At 39.4% G+C, this 25,488-nt stretch overlaps 1 protein-coding gene across 1 annotated transcript in view; it reads right to left on the reverse strand.

Annotated features, from left to right (window-relative positions):
* Nucleotides 1-5,669: 5,669 nt before the first annotated feature.
* The window catches only part of PUDP (pseudouridine 5'-phosphatase), a 76,701-nt gene continuing 56,882 nt past the window's right edge, over nt 5,670-25,488 (reverse strand). The window contains exon 4 of the mRNA XM_065646124.1: nt 5,670-7,247. Coding sequence (XP_065502196.1) covers nt 7,071-7,247 — 177 coding nt within the window. The 3' untranslated portion in view covers nt 5,670-7,070. The remainder of the gene's footprint in view (nt 7,248-25,488) is intronic.

Genomic DNA, 25,488 nt, shown 5'->3' on the forward strand with positions numbered 1-25,488 from the left:
TTATGGTTGGATTTAGCTCCATCTTGCTGCACTTATCCTGTTTTCCAATGGTAAAATCTTGGTCACGAGGTTTTGCCTTTATTTTGTAGAGGCTATAATTCTTCTCAGAATATGCGTGAAGCACATGTTCTATATAAAACCAAATAAAACTAAATGTATCCTTAAAATTAAGCTCGTACATACTTTCTTTACTTAATAAAAATGTATTAAGCATGTACTTAAAAGTGTTTGTTGGGATCGAAGTCTGCTTGCTAAGTTAGAGGATAGAGTTTTTGGATTAGTTTTTAACAGTCATCTTCATACAAACACAGATGGAGCATTCAAATTTCTTGATTGCTCACATGTCCTCATGATCTGTATCCAGGATCTGGTATGGATTTTTTTAGTTCAGTCAGAACAGGACTTCATCTGGAAAGCAGCAGATGGAAAGAGGGGAAGGGATCCAAGCTTTTAATCCTTTTTTTTTCTTTTCTGAACAGATGTTGTTGAGATGATTGAGCGACAGCAACACAAATTCAACTAAAAAGTAGGTAAAGAAATATATACAAACATATGTTGATATAGGGTTAATCAGGCAGGCTATAGTTACCTACTGCTGACATGAACATTCACCTTGCATATGAGGGAGAATGACAGGATTTTTAAGATTATGGAATCATAGAATGTCCCAAGTTGGAAGGGACCCACAGGGATCATCGAGTCCAACTCCTGTCCCTGCACAGGACAACCCCACAGTTCACACTATGTGTCTCAGGGTGTTGCCCAGTCTTTTCTTGAACACTGTCAGGCTTGGGGCCGTGACACCTCCCTGGGGAGCCAACCTAAACCTCCCCTGACACATCTTCCTGCCATTCCCTCGGGTTCTGTCATTGATCGCCAAAGAGACCAGCGCCTGTCCCTCCTCCTCCCCTTGTGAGGCAGCTGTAGCCACCATGAGGTCTCTCCTCAGTCTCCCCTTCTCCAGGCTGAACAAACCAAACAACTTTAGCCACTCCTCATATGGCTCCCCCTCTAAACCCTTCACCAACTTTGCAGCCCTCTTCTGGACACTCACCAGTAACTTTATAGCCTTTTTATCCTGTGGTGCCCAGAGCTGCACACAGTGCTCCAGGTGAGGCCGCACCAGTGCAGAGCAGAGCGGGACAATCACCTCCCTGCCCGGCTGGCAATGCTGTGCTGGATGCACCCAGGACACGGGTGGCCTTCTTGGCTGCCAGGGCACACTGCTGGCTCATGTTCAACTTGCCATTGACCAGAACCCCCAGATCCCTCTCTGCAGAGCTGCTTTCCAGTATCTCGTCCCCCAGTCTTTATGTACGGCCAAGGTTGCTGCGTCCCAGGCGCAAAATCCGTCAATTGCCCTTGTTAAACTTCATGTGGTTGGTGATTGCTCAGTTCTCCAATTTGTCCAGATCCCTCTGCAGGGCCTTCCTGCCCTCGAGAGTGTCAACAGCTCCTCCCAATTTTGTGCAATTGGTGAACTTAGTATTCCCTCAAGTCCTGTGTCCAAGTCACAGAATCCTAGAATCCTAGAATCATTTCAGTTGGAAGAGACCCTCAGGATCATTAAGTCCAACCATAACCTAACTCTAGCACTAAACCATGTCCCTAAGAACCTCATCTAAACAGCTTTTAAACACCTTCAGGGACGGTGACTCCACCACTTCCCTGGGCAGCCTGTTCCAATGCCTGACAACCCTTTCCATGAAGAATTTTTTCCCAATATCCAATCTACACCTCCCCTGGTGCAACTTGAGGACATTTATAAAGACATTGAAGAGTGCTGGCCCTAAGATGGGTCCTTGTGGAACCCCGCTAGTGACTGGTCGCCAGCCCAGCATTAGCCCACTTACTAGAACCCTTTGAGCCCAGCCCGTCAGCCAATTGCTCACCCACTGCATTGTGTGTTGTCATGGTTTGATTGTGGGGTGACAATAAAACCGTGGCAGATGTATTTTTAACCTCGTCTCCCCTCCTTTTCCCCTTCAGCCCCTCCCTCTTCCCCCTTCCCACTAAGGACAGGCAATTGGGAGGGAGAGAAGGACAGAGAGAAGAGAGTTGGAAAAAATTAAAAATGTTTTACTAATGCTATTAATAGAAATAGAGAAAATAATACAAAATATACAAAACCAATCTTGAAAGTCCCGGCAACTGCTCCGGCAGGTGTAGGGCCGGCAGCCAAAGTCCTGGACTGGACTCTGCAGCCAACCGGAGCTGGATTCAGTCTGTCACTAGGCCTCAGTTCGCAGGGACAACTCGCAAGGTCCTCTCCCAATGTCGGCCATAAGGAAAAGGGACGAGATCCTCGTGATCCCCCACTTTTATATGAAGTATCACGTGAATGGGATGGAATACTTTAGTTGGTCAATTTTTAGTTCACCTCCTGCTTGCACATCTCGTGGGATGCATCATTACCAATGACCTTGCATTCCATTGCTATGTCTACCAAAACATGTACCTAACTTTCAGGAAAACTGCAGTTAGTAAGAAGACTTTAGCTGGCAGGGAAATTCACTAAAAGAGAAACTTTCTTTTTAACAAAACCAGGACATGTGTTTATCCAGCTGTATGCTGGACATCTTGTCCAGGACGATACTTGTGAGAGACAGTATCAAAGGCTTTACTGAAATCAAGCATCCCTTGGTCAACTAGGTGGGTAACCATGTAATAGAAAGAAATCAAGTTTTTTAAGCAGGACTTTCCCCTCATGAACCCATGCTGGCTGGGATCAGCGACTGTGGTGTTGTTCAGGTGTTTTTCAATAATTTCCCAAATAATCTTCTCCATGATTTTTCCAGGCACAGAAGTGAGACTGACAGTCCTGCAGTTGCCAGGGTCATACCTCTTGCCCTTCTTGAAGACTAGGACAACATTTGCCAGCTTTCAGTCAACTGAGACCTGTCCAGACTCCCAAGAGCACTGAAAAATCACAGAGAGAGGTCTCGCTATGACATCAGCCAGCTCTTTAAACACCCTTGGATGAATCCCATCAGGCCCCCCCGACTTGTAGGGATCTAGCTGGAGTAGCAAATCCTGCACAAGTTTGGGATTGATTTGGAACCTGTCATTCTCACAGCCATGGTTCTCTAGCCTGGGGCTCTAGGGGTCCCAGAGCCCATCTTTGGTGCTGAAGACCAAGGCAAAGAAAGCATTAAACATCTCAGCTTTGTCTGTGTCCCCATTTATGAGATGACCATGCTCATCAAGTAATGGGCCAATGTTATTTCTGGCTTGCCTTTTGCCATTAACGTATTTTAAAAAGCCCTTTTTTTTTGTCCGTTACAGTACCGGCCAGCTTAAACTCTAATTGAGCTTTGGCCACACGAACTTCCTCCCTACAGCGGTGAGCAGCATCTCTGTAGTCCTCTTATGATGCCTGACCTTGGTTCCACTGACCATATACTTTTTTTGCGGTAGTTCAAGAAGAAGACTCCTGCTGATCCAAGCTGGCTTTTTGCCTCACCTGCTTGACTTTTGACATTTTGGAATTGCCTGCTCCTGTGCTTTTAGTAGGTGGTACTTAAAAAGTGACCAGCACTGATGGACCCCAACACCTTCAAAAGTTTTTTTCCAGGGGACCTTACTAAGCAGTTCTCTGAGCAACCTTAAGTCTGCTGTCCTCATATCCAGAGTTGAGGTCTTGCTGTCAGTTTTCTTCCTTTTAGCATAGATTTTAAACCTGACTGCTTCGTGGTCGCTGTGGCCAAGGCAGCCACCAATTGATACCTCACCCACAAGACCCTCTCTGTTAGTGAGAAGCAAATCTAGGAAGGCACCTTTCCTCATCAGTTCCCTTAGTACCTGTACCAAGAAGCTATCGTCCAGATGGTTAACCAATCTTCTGGACCTGTTGGTGCCAGCTGTGTGATATTCCCAGTTGACATCTGGCAAGTTGAAGTCCCTCATAAAGACAAGGGCAGACGACTTTGATGCTTTGCTTAATTCCTTAAAGAATAACTCATCAGTGTTGTCATCTTTGCTGGGTGGCCTATAGTAGATACCCATGATGACATCCACTTTTTCTGTCCCTTAATCCTTACCCAGAGGCTCTCAGCTTTGCCATCGCCAGCTGCCAGGTCCACGCACTCCAGCCCCTCTGCTACATACAGTGCCACCCCCCCAGCCTCTCCTACCCTGCCTGTCCCTTCTGAAGAGCCTGTAGCCGTCCACCATGGCACACCAGTCACAGGATTCATCCCATCAAGTTTCACTAATGCCGATTATATCATATCCCTGGGACTGGGCCAAGGCTTCTAATTCATCTTGCTTTTTCTTCATGCTGTGTGCATTAGTGTAGCAGTACTTCCAGTGTGGTTGGTTGCGCCCTTCACCTCGTGGCACAGCCTGAAGAATCTCACTATCATGCGGCTCCTTGATCTTTGGTGTGCCACCCCGCTGCTCATCACAGACTGGCCTGGTACTGCCCCCTTCCAATCTAGTTTAAAGCTCTATGAATCTTCTCTGATAGCTCCTATTACTGTATCTATTACTATAGATGAAGAATTTAATTTCGTGTACTCTCTTGATTTCTCATTCAGTCAAGGGAAAAACTAACCACAAAACAGTGATACTTACTATAATAACAGTAAAAATGTTCAGCCCAGGACCAAGAAGTTCAGCCCAGCAGCCAGTGAAGAACATGGAGAGGAATTTTACTATAAGGAGGGGAAGGTTATACCATATGGCTTGGGTTCACAGAATTCATTTTGGGGCAGTAATCTCGCTGACAGCTGCCAGGTGGGATACTAAATGCATGAAAGAATTAATTGTAAGGCATAGGATTTACTGTTAAGAAATTAAAGTTTTCTGACTATTAATTCTCAGCAAAAGATAGGGCCATTAAACTAGAATTGCAGGGTATGCCGATTTCATCATGGTGGTCATGATGAAGTAATTCTGATTTTGTCAGTGATGTATGCATGAATGTCTCTACATCTTTAAAAACAAAACTGAAGACTTTGATGACAGTTCCTTCAAAGTAAACTCGTGTTTCATTTTCATTTTTTGTAAAACTCCCCAGTTAAATTAAATATATGCAAAACTTTGAAAAAGTTACTAATTACAGCTTATTAAAGCTTGTTCTACCTAGTAACTTCCCTGTTGGAATTCAGTAATTATGAACGAAGGGGATCCCAACAGGCACCTGTTTTACACTTGAAAGCTCAGAATTATTGCTCTAGAGCAACACTTTGTGTTATGTAACATAAGTCAAAGGAGGAATTATACAGCAATATTTTTGCTCTCTTGTCTGGATAGACCAGGAATGGAATTAATACGGGATGGGATGGGGTCTTGTCACTGTACAAACATTAATGACTGCGATATACATGGGCCTAAAGAAATACACAAAATACGTACACTGAAACAATATTTAGCCTTTTTTCAAAAAAAGTCTTCCAGATCCCTTGATGAAAAGCATTGAACTGCAAACCATTCTACTATTTGTACTAAAAATCTTCTGGAACCGTCTAGGTCATATTTGACTGACCATACGGAATAAACTTTTTGGAGTATGAACAGATTACAGTAACAGAAAATAACAGCAGCCTACATAAAAGATGTGAAAGCTTTTTTTTTTTTTTTTTTTTAAACCAGGAGCATCTATGATTCATTAATTTTTGTTCCCAACAAAAACCCATAAACCAGTTAACCACTAGAAATGCCTAGAAAAGATTTTTGTGAGGAAGATCATAGATAAATAGATGATAATAAAAAAAATGAGGTCAGAGAAGTCTTCTCATAATACATGGAAATTTTCTTGTTTGACATGTTTCATACTTCTTGTCTTTATGGAGTTTGATATTTTACCAAGATTTTGGAGTACCTTATGGACACTCAATTAGAGATTTAGTTTTTCAAATGCAGAATACAATCATTCATTTTAAAAAACAGTCATACACCCTACATGATATAGGTCTCTTTAGAAAAAGTAAAAGACATTGCTTCTACTGTGTCATACATGCACTTGTGGATTCCACCAGAACCTCTTCACATATCCAGCATTTTCTAAAGAGACCTTTACCCTTGTCCTGACGAGATGACAGAAACAGACAGAAGAGAGAGAGATGACAACATAATGTATTTTATGGAAATTACGGTAGCCAAGAAAATAAATTTTAAGTATTTAAATAAACCAAAACTACAATTTCTGTCTTTTTAACAATAGACAGCAAAACTCTCTGTAGGGAACTTGGCAAAAAAAAGAATGGAAAACTAAGGATGGCCTAGAGAAAGCTATTTGGATACGAAGGAGTTAAGGCCATAACTTTATCAGAATTGAAGCAGGGAGACAGGGTGGATTCATTTGACAAGAATGTAAAAGCAGGCTACATGGCAGCATGGAAATTTAGAAAAATATAAGGAAACGGAAGGAGGAAGATGCAAAGCATTTTGGTTAAACTGTAGGATCACATAACCTTGTATACCTCCTAGCAGGTGATCACCACGCCAAAAAAAGATGAAAGAATTATAGAATAATGGAGGTTGTAAGGGACCTCTGGAAATCATCTCATTCAACCCTCAAGAAGAAAACAAAATACGAAAACAGATAGTACAACAAAAACTCTGCAAATAACTGGAAAAAAAAGACAACAGGATAGAAAGGGGAATAGATGGACAAGTACAGGATGAGGGAAAAGATAAACATGTTGATAGCAATAACTGTATCGAAATCAATGTAATGAGATAAAAGTCAATCCAGAACAGACTTCTGGTTAAGATCTAAACAATAAGTCATTCAAGTGGAAACATAACAAGAAGCTGCCAATGCAGTTACAATAAACTGTCTAAATAGTTTCATAATATTCCCAGAAAACATTATGATGTGCAGAGAACAAGGCTGGATTCACTTCACAAGACAAAACTCTGCTTTGATTCAGCATTTATCACAATGACAAATCACAAACATTCCAGTCAACTGTCAGGGGTACTGCGTGGAAGACTTGGTGTTAACAGGATTTTTGTGCTCTAATTTTGAGGAAGAGAAGATGCAAAACAATCATAAAACTATAACAAAATTTTATTTCACTTTCCCAATCTCCAGTCAAGCGCATGTTCCCAGACATTTGGCATTAATCATATTCTGGTAAACCAAACAGTTCTGGTTTGAAATCCTCCATGGACTTCAGCAGTAGTGTGGCCTCCTTTTTAAGATCTGGATTTAATTTTTCATCTGGAACCATAACCACTTGCATTCCTGCTGCCAGGGCTCCTTTGACTCCAAGCGGTGAATCTTCAAACACAAGACACTGAGAAACAAGAAGGTGAGGGAAAAAAAATAAAGAAGAATGTTACTATTAACTTTTAATCTTTTGTTTCAAAAGAGAGAATGATGCCAAATAAAACTTAGTCAGAAAGCTAAATTCAGTTCTTGGCTTAGACAAACCTAAGAAGAACAAGGGCAAACCTATCAATTCGAACATCTGCACGGTAATTAAGCTTAAATTAATTTAAATTCAAAAAACCATCAAAACGCATACTTAAATCCCAGCAACTGGTTATCCAGATGTTCTTAAGTGATTTGTTTTATGGAGACGGGTTTAAGCACAAGCTTAAAGTTAAGCAAGTGCTTAAATACTTTTATAAGCAGGCAATTTAACTCTTCAAGACCAACTTTACAACCTGTAAAATGGCAAAAGCAGTGCTTTCACTTACAGGTGTGGAATTTCCTACATACACAAGAGGGGGAAGACTACACTACCTAGGTCAATATTAGGACTTCAGATGAGTGAAGAGTAAGACAGAAGTCACTTGTTAGAAGAGTGCTGTTGAATTCATGCTCTATTTGCTTAATTCTTCCAAAGCAACAGTGAAAAAGAAAATCAGCAACTATACTGGAAGGTTACTTTTAGAGAAGAGACAGTTTAGTCAGGTAAAATTTTTGTGTCTTATAATATTCACAATCAAACAAGATCATAGTTTGGAATTTAACATCAGAATATTAAATAATAAATATTTACCATAAATAGATAACAAATTATCTAGTTTGAACTTTTATATACTAAAAGACAATGCTTCTGGAATTTATGCCAGAATGTATATAATAAAGCATCCCTTCCTGACATTACCCAGTCTTTAATTTGAATTTTTGGTCACGGACAATACAAAGCAACTTTTGGCATCCAGCCATCCAAAAAATTCTGACCTACACTGACAAGTGGTTTCTAACACTTTTGCAATTCAGACTGCATTTACTATCAATATTATTAGCACTGCTACTACTACTACTACTACCAAAATTGCTGCCACAAGTAATTTCAGTAATTCAACACAAATGCTGGGATGGTTAGTGCAATTTTGCCCACACCCTTCAGAGAGTGCGACTCTGCCTTATCACAAATTTCTCTCTTGTGAATTAAGCCCTTCTCTACAGTCATTACCAATCTACCAAATCCCTTCCTACACACAGCGTGGATTTTCTTACCCTTTTCTTTGCAACACAATGGATTGTGGCAACTAATACTGAATGGGTAAGGGTAATAATTTGCTTTAACTTTTGACTGAATCCAGATATGACACACTGGGAGAACATACAACAGCATACTGCATCTTTTAGGCTCTCTAACAAAAAACGAACTATTTCACCAGGGAAGATTAGTGATGCACAACGTTTGTCTGTTCTAGCTGTGCTCTAAGAGAACAAGCTGCAACCTAGAAAAACTTTATTATGTTCAAAGAAAAAAAATTTTGCAAGCTGTATTGAATATCTGCACTACATATAACCATCTGTATCAGAGACAGTGAAAGAGAAAGAGGGAACATATCCTTTCTTTCTGCTTTCTTTTCTTTTTAAAATAGTGATTCTTACTAATCAACATGTCAGGAACCACTTGGAGTCTGCCAAGAGAAAGAGGTGCTTTCTACCTTGCAGGTAATAAAGTAAAACTTAATGATTTTTAGTGAGCCAATGGAATCACATGAATCTCTTTTGTGCTCAATTCCTTTATACAGTCACTGAATTCTGGTTTGAACAATGTGATATTTTCAAATGCTTATTATTATCACTAACTATAAATATGTAACCAGCTGATCCTGAAAATCTTGGAACAATTGCTATTAGAACAGGAGCACAGTTCTGCCTATAGATTTTGTTCTTAACAATACCTCAGTTTGTGACCCTAAGCATTCTGAGGACTCTGGAAAGTTAAATGAAACGCTGCCAGGCTTTGCATTTTAAAAAATAAGCTTAAATGCTGCACAGAACAGAATTATCAAGGCCTTTCAGAAACCTTTTCTTATCCAGGCCATACACATAAATGTACTTCACTGCTTTGCCTTGAAAGACCTAATTGACTTCCATGATGTCACTAAGCTTACTGTACGAGAGGAGCTGATGATTATGGAAGGCAATAAGTATAATGAAAAGCTTAACTAGTTCTCTGGAACTAGAAGCAATTAACACTCTTAATTACCAAAGAAGCCAGGCAAATGACCCATAATTACGGTGGCTCTAATGTAACAGGAAAGAAGTGTACCAGGTCTTCCTTCCTCTTGCTACTGACACTGTCAACAGCACAGCAACATTTTGAATGGATGACAAAAGGTTTCGAGAGGATCACATACAAAATGGATTTATTAACTTTGCTGCATAGAGATGTTATAAACTGTTCGCCGTCCTGGCCCACCCACATACTAAATTTAGAGATACGAAAGCAGCCAAGTTCTTCCCATTTTGCCTAAGTATTGCAACATCAGCATCACTCCAACTGAGAGAGACAGATGAGATTTATACAGACTTCAGCTGAGATTCTGACTGCTTCTCTGCATTATTTCTGAAACTCATGTCACTGATCAATACTCCTGCTATGAGATCACTCAAAAGGTCATACTAATATAGGACAGTTCTCACTCTGGAATGAACTAGATGCTTAAAAAAGTAAAGTAGTAAAGCATATTAATTTATATTTCACTTTATGAATCTAGAAAAATTATTCACTTAACCAAAGGAAGAAACAATAAAATCACCACAGCACCTCATTACCTCATCTTCCTAAATGAAATCTAAAAATATAAGAAAGGACTGCTAGTTAGGCCCCTGGTATGTACAGCAAACCCTCTCCAACCTATACACTGCGAATGTCTGGATGTAATATTTACATAACCAGCAGAGGTATCCATAAGTGTTATTGCTATTAGTGATAACCAAGAAGTCTGGAAAGATAATATATTAAAATCAGTTTTGAAATGAAGATTTTGAAAAACCTCTGAACACAATGTATATGCACTGGGAGTGCTTATCAAGCATATATCCTTGACCACATATGACATGATACATCAGCTCTAAAACAGAATAAAGGATGATGAGACTAAAGACGGTGTAATTTATACACATAGAAGTTGTCTGTAAATTAAACAGTACCATCTATTGTTTTATAAAGAAAGGATGAAATTTTTCATCATCTATAAAATGGGTAAATATAACCTCAAATTCTTTCATATTGTACTAGAAAAATCTTCCATTTTCTGGTTCTGGTCTGGTTAGGCCCTTAATCTCAGTGAAAACATTTGCAGACACAAGCGGTAAACCACATGCTTTAGTATTTTGCCTTTGAATAAGAGTCTTATTCATAAGAATATCAAGTATTTCATTCCCTTTGATAAAAAGTGTGAGAAGAAAAGGAACTGAGTATTTGTTAACTCCTTTCTTTTCTTCCCTAAGCATTTTCTTTTAATATATTATTATTTTTACCTTGTATTCCCCATATGCTCCATCAGAAACAGCTACCATGGACTTAACGAGAAAACATTAAACTTTTCTTTTTCTGTTATCACTGTAATATTTACCTTGTGGTCTGTTCAAACTGAAGCCAACGTGGTTAAGTCTTTTCACTGGGCAAAATATACACTTAAAAAACTTCAGTCCTAAGTAAGTTAAAACTACCCTGCCTTCTGAGGAAGTACTGAAAGAATGACTCTCCACCCTATTCAAAACCACTGCATGTATATATTCTGACTTTAAAACACAAACCAAAACAAACGAAAAATCAGAAGGCATTCTGGGGACAAAAGTGCTTAAAAAATTGTGCCGGTTTGACTGAAAATTTTCTTCATGAAGTTATACAGCTTTCTTTTTCATAGCTAGCACGGTCGCTATTTGGCCTTAGTTTAAAAACAAGCAGATAACACCCCAGCACAGAGTTAATGTTTTTAATTGCTCTGGTCCGAGAGCCAAGGACGTTCTGAGCACTCTGCCCACAGGTGTGAGGCAGCCAGGAAGCGGGGCATGGATGGGGCAGAGCTTGACTGACATCCAGACTGATCAATAAGAGTATTCCATCCCATTAGCATCATGCTTCATATTGAAGGAGAGTCGGGATCTTCCGGTCTCTCTCTTCCATTCTTATTTGCTCTTTTTGTTGGAGTTGGGGGAGTTCTTTTTGGGACTTTCACTAGTTCAGCATTTTGCCATTTTCCAGAGGTCTCTGGGCCTTTCTGCCTTTTTTTCCTTTTTTCTTTCTCCAGGATCAGCTCTTCAGGACCAGGTGCTGTTTCCTGGGACTGGCTGCTTGGTGTGGATGGAGTTAATGAGGAATTGCATTGAGTATCTTTTATTTTATATTCTATTTCTATTTTTATATATATATTTACTAGTAGTGTATCAGTATTTTGTTATTTTATTAAACTTCGTTTATCTCAATCCAAGTTTCTCCCTTCCCTTTGGATTCTGTCTCCTGCTTGGGGACTGGGGAGGGGGGCGAGTGAGCAGCTGTTGTGGTTGTATTGCTAGCTCAGGTTAAACTACAACAAAAATAAAGATTAAAAATTAATTTTATTCTTCCCTTCTTCTGAACGAAAACAAAAAGGGAAAACGGGAATTTTGAGGTTTCAAATCACAGTTTCAAAAAGAGTTGGTAAGACCTCTGAGAGGTTATCCCTATGTTCATTCTCCAGCTTCTGAACAGGACCAGTCTCTTTCTGCATTTGGTGAGAAGAGATAGTAGAAGATTACTGTACCTTCTGTCCTCAAATGACACAGAAACATTTGACATTAGAATGTGACATATAACGTTTGGGGCTTCTTATCGATTGCATATTATACTTCTGTAATTTCTTTATATTTGATTTTTCTCCTTCGTGATCAAATCAACTAGCCAAAAGCGTGATGCATTATTTGTAAAATTTGCACTCCAGAAACATTTGGTAATTTTATACATTAATTTATGTATACATGCATAACACAGTCTTATATAAGCACTTAAAGCCTAATTCAAATTCTATCATATCACTAAAAAAATCCCCATTGATTTCAATGGGTATCAAAGTGAGCCTCAAAACAGGCCAGAGGAATAAACCTACTGAGTAGAGTCAGCTGACATTGATTTCAGAACTGCATCATCCATCTCTGAAAACCAGAAGGCGGTCGGGCTTTTCATTTCTACAGGTAACTTGTTAACTATTCACTTCCAAAAGTACTTTTACTTTCCTCATTGTGAAAAACTAGCTCATACTCTGTGGTCATAATTCAAAACTAAGTAGTACCTAAGAAATAAATTGTCAGTCTAAATACTACTACTACTACTACTACTACAATAATGGTTTCTGTTTTGTTCAACAACTTTTATCTTCTTCCATGCTGACCCATTTTTTTCCCGATTTTCAAAATAATTCTACTAACTGACCAACTGTGTTACTAGTGTGAATGACCGAGCAATTTTCAAGAACCATAATGTAATTCAGAATAAAACAGACCCATCTATAACCCTTAAAAAATGTTGAGATGCTGAAAAGATGCTGTTTTCATTTATGGGAGGTGGTGGAAATTCTCAAAAAGAGGAAACCCCAGCAACTTCACTAACATAACAAAGATGCAAGGTTATTTTTTAGATAACTTCTGGTTTGTTTTTTTTTTTTCCTATGCTTTGATATACAAAGTATCTAGGAACAAGGGGAAAATGTATTTCTGGGTGACCCATTTACCACCAGAGTTACTTAAACATTATTGAATAAATGCATTTTAAGCAGCTACAGCATCTGCAATTTTGGCCTCCCACTGTGTTAACTCTCCGAAGAATTAACAAAAAACAATAAAGAAATAACTCAATGTTTCTCTCCTAACCTTTGGACTTACACTCCTTCCAGAAATAGCTTGGGAAAAGTCTCAGTAACAGTAATGAATTAGACTTCATTTTATTTTAAGGACATATGCCAATTTGACTAGACAGGCATAACAGAACCATATTAAATATGCTTTTTAAGAAAGTCATGCAGCTTACAGCCCCACCACTTAGTTCCATTAAGGAAAATGAGGAGTAAACCAAGATGTTTTTAAATGCTATAACAAATGAACAAAAAGGCTGGAAACATAATCAAATGAATTAAGCATCAGAGTATACAATATACTAACTACCAGCCACCATTCTTCATGATTCAATGGTTCAAATTAAGAACTGTTAGGAAATTATACACACATATGCTTTTTAATTCAGATTTTTATTAACTTGCTACTAGGAGTATGTTGCAGACCAGTACAACAATCAAATAATTTCCAGAAGACTTATCAGATTAAAATAAAAATCATTATCATAATTTAAAAAAAAAGGGAAAAAAAAGGGAAGTGTGTTACATCTGCACATAATTAGATCACTCTGCATTTTCAGCTTTTGCAGAAATGCCCCCACCAGCAGCTACTCTCTCACAAACCAGTTCAGAGGATGTTATCTTAAGGTAGGCCAGGAGGAGTAAAGCTGTCTCGATGGGGAAGGAGGAGGAGAAATTTCAAATTTTTTGCTTGTTTCCAAGACTCCAACAAGTGAAAGAAACTGCTTCTGTGAGTGACAGCCGGACCCAGACACAGCGGCTCTGTGAGGCAGGGAGAAGGTCACATTTACATGCAGGGTTACTCTGATCGTTCCGGATGGCTGGATCACTCTTTTCACAGAGGACTGTGTGTTTAGAGGACAGCACACTGGGAACTTTGTATGACAACTTGTGTTACAGGCCTCAAGAAATTCCCAGGCATTTCCGAAACAGTGTCCAATTATCTCGGCAGCAGAAATCTAACTCAATCAACCCCAGCTTGGATTAGCCATAGAAGAGTATTGTTCTTTCATGGAGGACACAAGGCAAATACTCAAGATGCTCTCTACTGAGGCTACTCATGCTGCACAACATGCTGGTTTTTTATGCCACTTATCTCTAAAAGTGACCTAAAAAGGAATTCTGTGCAATGAAATAGTTAATCTCTGCTGCCTTCCTTTCCATACAGAAGTACCTTTAATAAAACCACTGACTTTTGTGACATGTAATACACAACACATTCAAGTAACTGCACCTTGCATGTAGAGCTCAGAATCGTAGGATAATTTACACTGCAAGGATTCTTGAAGGCCATTTGGAAACACCCCCCTCAACGCATGTCCAACCAGAGCAGACTGCTCAGAGCCTTCACCAGGTAAGCTCTGAGTGATGAAGATTCCACAAACCTCCTGGGCAACCTTTTCCCATATTTCACCACCCCTATGGTGAAAATGGGCTTCTGAGCATCTAGCAGGAGTTTCTCGTGTTCCAGCTCGTGCCTGTTGCCAACTGCATGATCACTCTGCACCCTGGAGAAGAGGCTGGCCCCATCTCAGGAGCAAACACAGAGATACAAACCAGGTACATCCAAAGGAGAACCTATTTTGATGAATACAAATTCTATGTCTCAAATTAGAACTGCAAATAAACATCAAAAAGTATTTTGTGAATAAATGCAATGACCTTTTTGGACACAGAGAATGTCTACAAAGCCACAAGCGCAGCACAGCAGGCTGAGGATGTGTCGTAGTTTGATTGCAGGGTGACAATAAAACCATGGCAGATGTATTGTTAACCCTCTTTCTCCCTTCTTCCTCCTTTAGCCCCTCCCTCTCCCCCCTTCCCACTAAGGACAGGCGATTGGGAGGAAAAGAAGGACAGACAGAAGACAGTTGGAAAAATTAAAAATGTTTTACTAATGCTACTAATAGAAATAGAGAAAATAATACAAAATATACAAAACCAATCTTGAAAGTCCCAGCAACTGCTCCGGCAGATGTAGGGCCGGCAGCCGAAGTCCTGGACTGGACTCTGCAGCCAACCGGAACTGGATTCAGTCTGTCACTAGGCCTCAGTTCGCAGGGACAACTCGCAAGGTCCTCTCCCAATGTCGGCCATAAGGAAAAAGGGACGAGATCCTCGTGATCCCCCACTTTTATATGAAGTATCACGTGAATGGGATGGAATACTTTAGTTGGTCAGTTTTTCAGTTCACCTGCTTGCACATCTCGTGGGATGCATCATTATCAATGACCTTGCATTCCATTGCTATGTCTACCAAAACATGTACCTAACTTTCAGGAAAACTGCAGTTAGTAAGAAGACTTTAGCTGTCAGGGAAATTCACTAAAAGAGAAACTTTCTTTTTAACAAAACCAGGACAGGATGGCAGGTACCCTGCCTGTTTTGTGTGACTGGACACCATCACCTGCCTATATCGAGCCCAGCAGGTGCTGCAGAAGGCAGCTGATTCTCATGGAGCCACTCAGTTTTTTTCAAGTGGCACAATTTTTTGGCAATAGTTTCTTTTTGTTCTATAATGTCTTCTTGATGAGTGTTATTTTTCCACACAGAAAGACCAGCCTATATACTGAAATGTACCTTAATCTGATCTAAACATCATCTTAACTAGTGTACAATCTTTGATGGAAATGCTAACAATAACCCATATATGCTTCAGACATAAAGAGGTTTACTAATTTCTTCAGTAAAGAACGTGAGAAGAGGAATTCACCTTTAAATATGTTTTCATTGGGAGTGAAAAAGAGTCACTGAAAAGGTCTTTTTTTCTATTCAGTACAAGCTTCTCATTGAACCATACACGACACAGTGTCACAGGTCTGGAGTGACTTGGTGAAACGCAGCCGTGTTACACTTTAACTTTCATGATAAGAAAGAAATGCGTTGGTTTTTTTTTTCAAACTTCAAACAGTTGAAAGTTATCTTTTAGAGAATTTTTAAGATCAACAGCATAAAACTCCAAGCATGAAGTCACAAAACTAGCACCTTTAAGTAATTCAAACAAAGCAGTAATAAAATTTTAATTATAATTTTCTATATATTTTAACTACAGGAAGCAAGTACTTGTACTAAAAAATGGCAATTCTCTGTTCTCAATATAGATTTTCTAAGAGGAAGGTAGACAACAAAGTACAAAAGTAAATTTTTAAAAATATTAACTCTTAACACCTTTTGTTGGAAATTTGCTTTTGTAACTGTTAAAAGAAAAAAAAAATAGATGATTTTCTACATTGCTTGGAATAATAACTTAATAACTTAATAGCACCGGCTTCATTAAAAAAAAAAAAAAAAAAAGGCAGGAAATCAAAAGCTGGTTTTACTCCAGGGCAAACAAAACCCAAGAACAACTCCTAAAATCTTTAAAAAGTGTAACATCTTGGAGAGAGTCACACCTCGTAAGAGGGTTTAAGAAATGGAAGAGCCAAAGAACAGGAGTAAGCTTGAGATAAACAGCACTAGGAAGAACCATTAGAAACTGAAATAAACACACTATTTTGAAAAAGGAAATAAATTAACATCATAAAGAGACACAAACCTATAAAGGTTCAGATTTTGAAACACAATAGTACAAAGGTTTGACTCTGGGTCATTTCAGTGGACATTTGGTAAAACAGAATTATTTCAATGTTTTCTTTTGAACTCATTGTTATTCAAAGTACTATTTCCATTAAAATGTGAACTTATGAAACAGCAATAGTATTAACACTGAGAGTTGTAAAAATATTCTGTTACATTTATGCAAGGATAATAGATGCCTCAATTTAATGTATTTCCGTTGTATGCCATTAGATTAAATTCCATGTACATATTTAAGATAAAAGCAAATGTGACCAAATTGGACAATTTTCTCCTAACCTGTTCCTGGGAGGTAGTTTCAAAAGTAGCTGAGCCAAACTAATGGTTTGCTGCCAATGAAAGGTTGTTTTCTCCTTCTCTTTCTTTAACCTCCTGTTAAGGGGCATGTGCTTCCATGTGTCTCCCAGCAATGGGTGTTGTGTTGCTGTGCCCCTCTGTGAATCAACTCTGCACCCTAACACAAAACTGTTTTGTCAGGCTCATAATCCAGAGAACAACCACGTAAGAGCTGTAAGTGAACAGGAAGACTGAAGAGGAATATAAATCCTCCTTTTTGGTCAGTGTTCACCCCTTCAAACTCCAGTCTTATTCCTGGCATGCCTTGCATTTGCCTAAAGCAGACTATATGTGTAAAACCACAAAATAGGCACGCAAAGTTTTGCAGAACCTGCTCTTTCAACACAAGCCCAGCTGTGGGCATGGGATTACAGTTATGAATGTCGCAATTCCAAAATTTATTTTGCCGTAGCAATCTAAAAATATCACAACTGAACTGAAATGCCTCATTACATCAATAATCAGATCTATTTAAGTAACTGCCCTCATGGTTTCAAAAGATGATTTCTCAGACTCTTAGCTGCCAAAGCTGCTTTGACTGTGCAGGCAAACAGGGCTCAGAACTCAAAATTTCTTGCAACATTTTCTCTACCTGAGAAAGTAATTCTGTGTGCTAAATGCAGTATTTCTAAAGAACATGAAATCTACCACCATATTTCTACATACACTATGTATGATATACCCCTTTTGAACTATTTATTATGAGAAATAATTAGTTCAATGGAGAGAACCCTCTTAGCTCTGAATGAGGAATTAACTTTAAGCGCACAGCAAGATCTACTACATGAATACAATTACTATTGGTAAAAAATATATATTAAGAGGGAATTTTTAAAGAAAATGTACAAATTATTTTTTTAGAGCTCAGAAGGGAAGCAATCTCTTTCATATTAATCTCTAGCTTGTTTGTATCCATTTCCTTCGTTTATTTTAGGGATGAAATAATTACATCAAGGTATTTCAAGCTGTGAAAACTGCAAGATGGAAAGCCAGTGAATATCACGCAGTTTTATGTGAATCAATCAGTAAACCAGACTATGCCTGTAAAAAGTTTCTTCCCGCTGCAAACTCCAAGTTCAAATATTGCGATAAAGATGAAAATTAATATGCTTAAAATGAATTAGGATGTAGAAAGTAATTTAAGTCTTAACTTACTGTTGCAATATATTTCAAAACACTTCTGTCAAAATTCACCTAGTAATATCATCTAATGACTTAAAATACTGCATGGAAACACTTTTCTTTTTTTTTTTAAATGCACAGATGACCCAGAGTGATCAAGCTGTGCCTATTTTTCTATTAGACCAGCTCCAGAATGCTACTAGTCACCTCAGCCAAAGGCTATTAGTTCTTTCTTTGACTCAAGCATGTTTACAGGCAGAATAACAGGTCATTTTCAGTGAAAGGAATAAGGGGCGTAAGATGTAAGTGATTGTTTCGAAGTAAACTATGAACGAAAATAGAAAAGCATGCTTATTTAACTCTGTATATATGTGTATAAATATATGGTCTTTGTACAGATAGTCTCTTTCTCAGTGGCCTAAGGCTTACAAAGTTTAATATATGTTAAATTAGTAACTAACAAAGCCGTGACACTGGCTTAACATCAACATTAGTTTGGGAATACCGGGCGTGTTAACAGCAACTACTGACTATGCTTGTCACACAACTTCTGCCACGAGTAACTTCTCTCATGTACTCATTTCTTCAAAGAAAACATGTTTATCATTATCTGGGCTCTCATCAGGTTTTTCTTAACATAATTTTTATTTATAAAACCTCTCATCTGTATATTTAAATCAGAAATACTGTTCAGATGTCAACAGGGTATAAAGCTGACAGACGGCAGACTAATTTAAAAGGAAAACTACCACCTAACTGCCTGTAAATCGACCTCTCATGGGCAAAGTCCTCAAAACACTGGAACAGGCCATATGCTTAAGTGAAAACTACTTGCTCATCCAACACAATAATGATTTTATATATAAAGTAAGAATCACCACTTACCTAATGAATCCACTGATTGGAAGTATTCTGCATCTGCTGATCTCCAACAGTTTGAGTGAGTCTTTGGAAAAGGGATGAGGGCTGATTTCCCATTTAAACTAAAAATGCCCATTTCTCTGTGACTGTTGGAATTTACTCTAAAGCTTGTTGCCATGTTATTGTGCTACAACGTTATGGATTACAGATGTCCACACATAATATACATATACACAGAGAAAATAAGCAAATGCTACATAAATCTCCTATGGATTCGGAATCACAGGATCCCAGGATGACTGAGGTTGGAAGGGACCTCTGAGGGTCACCTGGTCCACGCCTCTGCTCAAGCAGGGACACTTACAGACAATTGCCCAGCAACAGGTCCAGATGGTGTTTGAGCATCTCCAAGGAGGGAGATTCCATCATCCCTCTGGGCATCCTGCACCACTGCTGGGTCACTCTCACAGTAAGAAAGTGTTTCCTGATGGTCAGAGGGAAACTCCCATGTGTCAGTTTGTGCCCATTGCCTCTGGTCCTGTCACCGGACACCACTGAAGAGAGCCTGGGTCTGTCCTCTTGGCACCCTCCATTCAGATATTTATATACGTTGAGATCCTCCTGAGCCTTCTCTTCTCCCAGGTAAACGATTCCAGCTCGCTCAGCCTTTCCTCATACAAGAGAAGCTCCAGTCCCTTAACCATCTCTGTGGCCCTTTGCTGGACTCCATCTAGTAGCTCCATATGTCTCTTGTACTTGGGAGCCCAGAACTGGCCTCACCAGTGCTGAGTAGAGGGGCAGGGCCACCTCCATCAACCTGCTGGCAACACTCCTCATCATCAGCTGCCTTTGGTGCAATGGCACATTGCATGGTCAACTTTGTGTCCATCAACCATCAAAATTATCTTTTTTTCTTTTTTTTCTGAGAATGGGATATCAACTTGCTTTTCTTTCCTGTTCAAAAGTGTGCAGCCACCCTCACTGGTGCAGAGACAGATGGTACTGTAATAGAACTTCTAAATTTAAAGATTTGAATGACAAATGTGCAAAACGTACAGACATATTGCTAAGTGACCATTAGAGAATCTATGAGAGGAATATAAAATACTCCATTAGAAACTATCTCACTCGCCTCAATACTGCTGCAAACACATTTCCCCACAGTTAAGTGAAAGGCAAGTTGCCTTCTCTACAAATGCTTGCAGTCAACTCATAAACAAGCACCTAATGAGAGTTATTGTGTTTATAACACATATGTGTTCTGGGAAAAAAAAACTAAGTTGCCTCTGCATAGGCATAGGCCATCCCTCTTTTCTTCTTTTTAAAAATAAAATTATGTGCATTTATATATTAGTAAGACTATTATGGCATAAATCAAACAGTGATTTTACATTGCTCTAGCCATCACAACACATGACCTGCAAGAAACCAGCTCTAATACAGCAACACAATCAGTTCAGAAATAGATGGTGCCACAGGTATTGAGAAGAATCTGGATAAATTGACAGGCAGCTGAGTGTTATGAGCAGCATTTTGCTGATAATTTGGAAGCTTCAGGTCCCAGACAGTATATAAGTATTCCCTGGGGAAACCAGACTGCAGCAGGTATGTCGAGGTGACAAAGTATCACTGCCACACAATCCACTGAAAGATATGTTCAGGCTACCAGGTAAAATATGCTGTGACTACAAAAAAAAGGAGGACAGGTTGTCAGCTGAAGAAGTAAAAGAGAATCTCAAACATTATGATTCAGTATACAGAAAATATCTCAAGTAATTTTTCCCCCTTTTTTTTCTGATTAGAAGTTGTAGTGTTTTCTCTCTATTATATTTAAAAACTTCATTAATTGATTTGAACTACTTCTAGTGAGATACAGGTAAGATTCATTACTGAATAAAGAAAATTTCTAAATGAGATGGCAAATATGTCTAAAGGGTGAAGACTGAAATTTTTGATCCATACGTTAAGATTGTCTTGGGGATATATGTTATGAGTTTTCAGATCTTGAAGGTGTAGCTAAATATATCTGTTTCACATTCTTTAAAGGTTTGTAAGTCCTAGTCTTAGAAAGGAAAACAATGTGACAAAAGACACTAAAACTTATATTTTCTCCACTGACCCTGCAGCTGGAAATAAAACACTTCAATACTTTCAAAGCCATAGAGAACAGTCTCCTCATTGACAAGCAGTAATTTAACAAGCAGTTCTATTGAATATCAAGAGATAATGAGTTAAAACCAGAGAGAAACAATTACTCTATCTAAACCTAATGTTACAGTAATCTCGATCAGGTCAAGCTTTAACTTTGTAACCAAAAGAAAGAGGAAGAAAATCTTACATAATCAAGTGACAATTGTCATTTTGAGCTTCTTCAGATTACCAGCATCTTGCATCTAGATGGAGAGCAGACATTGCTCATAACACTCTAAATGCTTTTCTCAATCAGATGTTCTTGTGTTCAGCAGTGGCAGTGCTGCGGGCTGCCAGACGAGGTTCTTCACTCCCACATATTCTCCTACTTCCCTATCAACTAAAATTTTTTCTCCCTGCTTAGATGCCTTCCTAACTACCCTCCTTGGAGAAAAGTAGCACAGCTTAGGCTGACAGTTTTTAATTAATAATAATCTTTCCTTCCAAATCTTCCGTAGTTACGAAACATCACATTACCAGTAAGTCCAATGAGCATCTATGGAGCATTAGCAGTGAAAATTGACAAGTAAGTTTCTACTGAGAAGGATCTGCACATTTTCATATCTAGAAATACATATATATATATATATATGCACGCATGTTAGTCTATGTGACAGAAGTGCTCATCTTTGCACACAAGAAGCAGCACAGCAGGAGCAACAAGGGCGGGTGGGGGAGCCTGAATCACACCCTGCCCAGATGCTCCCAGGCCCACCACAGCAGCCACCAGCAGCTCATCCCTGTGCTGCCTGATGGGGCAGGAGGTGCCGGGGCAGGGGGGTCCCCACAGCCCTGCGAGGGCAGTGGAGCCCCCTGGACCAGCCACTCCTGGTGCCAGAGGAGCCCTGGGGAAGGGCGAGATCCACCCAGATGCACCGGCAAGAAAGGATCCACAGGTTGAGGCATCCCATGGGAATGGGGGACAGAGGGGGCTGGTGGGGTGTGAGCAGGGGACATCAGTCCGCTTGCCCGGCTGTGCCCGCCTCAGCCAGCACTGCCTGTCCTGTCTCCTCTAATTAAACTTAATTTCTGATGGTTTCCTGGGCAAGGGCTTACTATTGTACTTGCACAAGTGCATGGAGGTCCCAGTGCCACCCCTGCCATGGAACCAGGTGTCCCATGTGCCCACAGCTGAAGCACCTGCAGTGAGGGTGGGTGTGCAAATGCACATGCAAGCACTAGCGAAGGGCACGCTGGACTAGCTGGCAAGTAGGTGAAGTGGCCTGGGAACCAGGTGAGGGCACAGGCAATGCTGAGTCTTGGAGGGACAGGGTGGGCACAGGGAGCCCTGGGCAGTTGCTGTAGAGACCATGTCACCTGGAACTGTCCGAGAGACCCATCTGTGTGTAGAAGAGACTCTGTGGGAAGTGATGGGAGGAGCACAAGGATCCCGGACCATGGGCTGGGCTGTGTCTAAGCCGTCTACTGCGCGCGTGTGGGTGAGAGGAAGGGGAGAAGGATCTGCACCGAGGGCTACAGCAGGCTGTGGCCTTGGGGGCTCGTGCCTCCAGGTTCCAGCAACTGGGGAGACTGGGATCCGTGGCCAGCTGAGTGCCTAAATCCAACTGCTGGAAGGATCCTCATTGCGTTTGTGCTATGCAGGTATTTTGCACTAACAGACCTTCATCCTGACCAGCCAGAAAGAGGAATAGGACGAAGCCATTGGTAGTTTCTGTGCTTGTGTGAGCACTCAGCGCTTCTGCTGTGCCATTCTGAGGGGGTTGAAATGTGTACACGTGTATGTACACATCGTATACGCTGTGTGTGCTGGTGTGACTGCTGGAAATACGTTCTCAGCCTCACTACTGGCTGGATTTGGGGTCATGGAGCTGCAGCAGCCTTGTGGCTACCAGGCTCCTAGACTCGACACATTTGTTATACACAAATGCATATATGTAGTTTAAAATATGTATCTACATATATCCCTATATAGATATATACTTCTATATATACAGATATAGAACTGCATGCATTTTTAAAGCTAACATCAAATGCATAAAACATCAGGAATAGTAGCTCAGGAAAAGCTGAGGAGAAAAATGCAACTTCCATATTTTGTTAGGACCGAATCAAACCCCCAAAATAATAGGGATTTGGTAAGAACTAAAACTGTTCTTCAATTCAATATAAAAGTACCAACAGGACAGCATCAAACATGTTTTGGGAAGGCACTGATAAACAAAAGTCAGCAGTCTTAAATTCTACATCATCTGATATTTCATTTACACAAAATGTTCAATCTAATTCAAACAAATGCAATGACATATGCCTGTCTGAATGATATCTAACTGAAAAATGCAGTGGGTGAGGTCCTTGCTGAACTTCCTCATGGATTAAGCAAAATAAGCAGTAACTGATATTTCACACTTCCATGTAACATTGCTGATATATACTAAAGTATCTGTCTTCAACACAACTGAATTTATGTACCAGACACAGTCCAGTGTACTAATATTTGTACCCAGTTTCCTAGTGTTTTCTCTAAGTGCTTCCATCCCAGAAACTGTTTCCGAGTCTGAAGAAGACACACAGGAAAAATTAAGACAGATTTTTGTTTTTATTCATGTCAGTGTCCTTCTACATTCTACTAAAAATCTGGTTTTGAACAACCAACAAATAATTTTCCACTTTTAAAATTAATCATGACATCAACAGCCAAGCCCTAAACACTTTTACAATCCTGCTTCTCACTCCTAGCTGACTGTTGTTGCAGTTGGAATATATGGTAGATTTGTCTCACATGTCTGTGCATGGAAGTGACAAATCAGATGAATTCACAAGATAAACATAGGTGTACGTTTGAAAACATTGATTTAAGATCTCTAAAATTTATAAACTTATTGACACTGGTGAAAGCTTAGGAAGTCAATGGAAGGTTTGGCACTGCATTGTCTGCACCATGAACACGTGTACTTCTTGAAGAACCACAGCATTTTAAAAATTTTGCCAATTAAGGTGATTTTTGTTTATGCTCTCCACATCAAAATAAAAAAATACAAACTGTCCAGAAGACCCATAAGTAAAGGCACTTGCAAATAAAATAAGAGTCACAGTCAACAGGAATAATACTGAGCCCTTTGCTGTATTTATAAAGAAATGCAAAAAGGTGGTTGGTTTGTTTGTTTTCGTCAGGCAACACAAGCTCCTAATATCTCTAGTCATTCAGACCTTCGATTGAGATTTATTAAGTTGTCAAACAAAAGCAATTTTACAACATATACAATTGCAGTTCATTTCAGAACATTTATTACTCTGTAAACAGAAAATCCAGATTCTCCTTAAATGATCTGTCCCTTTTCTTCAACTTGAAGCAAGAAAGAAGGCATGGTAGAGAAAGAAATTCTAAGTGAAACAGAAAGAGGTATTCATGAACTTATTTACAGAAAGATTTAAAAAGCATTAAGTCAGAAATTAAAACAGACTTTTACAGTGACTACCTCTATTGAAAAAAAACCAACAACTTTGGTGTCAGTAACTTATATCAAACAAAATCAAATATCGGCATAGAAATGAGAAGCAGTTTAAATTAAAGGTGGTCATGATACTGAAAGGAGGTTGGCATCTGCCCAGGAGATGATGCAGAACATCCCCCACGTTTGGGTAACATGGATGAGAGGAGAAGGAGAAACAAACCAGCTCCATATTTACTTCATGTATTTCATGCTATGCAACTCCCTAGCCATGAGTTAAAGCTAAAAGAAGTGTTAGGTCTCTGTACGCTTTTCATATATTTAAACACAGAGCAAAATGACAACTCCAAGGAAATCTAAATAATTGTGGAAGGCTATTTGGCTCATAATTTAATAGTATCTGTTGAGCAGAAGCTTGACTATGAAATTCTGTTACTATTTAGTATCATAATTCTCAAATACACAAGGATTATGTTTGAAAAGTTCATTAGTCATTAAAATTAAGAAAGAAGAAACCAGAAAGATGATTATGAACTTCAAGAAGTCCAGCAGAGGGCCACTGAGACAGCTAGGTTTGTAGTAACTTGCCCTGTGAGGAACTGCTGAAGGAGAGCTTGGCTTGTTCAGCATCGAGAAGAATGCAAACAGCAGTTGCCCAGTATCTCTGGGGACATTACTGAAAAGATAGAGACAGCCTCTTTACCAAGGTGCATAGGAGGAACATGAGATGATGGTCCTAAATTGAAACAGGAGAGATTCTGTCTGACTAGATATAAAAAGGGAAGGGAATTAAATTAAAAAAAAAAAAATCACAGCAGGAATTAAACACTTGATAATGTTTCCCAGAGAAGCTGTGTGGTCTTCACCCTTGGAGGCTTTTACGAACTGACTGGACAAGTCCAGAGCAACCTGGTCTGAATTCACTATTGACCTGCTCTCAGAAGGTTGGATCAGTTAC

This window comes from Caloenas nicobarica, chromosome 1 (genome assembly GCF_036013445.1).
Source record: "Caloenas nicobarica isolate bCalNic1 chromosome 1, bCalNic1.hap1, whole genome shotgun sequence".
NCBI classification, from domain to species: Eukaryota; Metazoa; Chordata; class Aves; order Columbiformes; family Columbidae; genus Caloenas; species Caloenas nicobarica.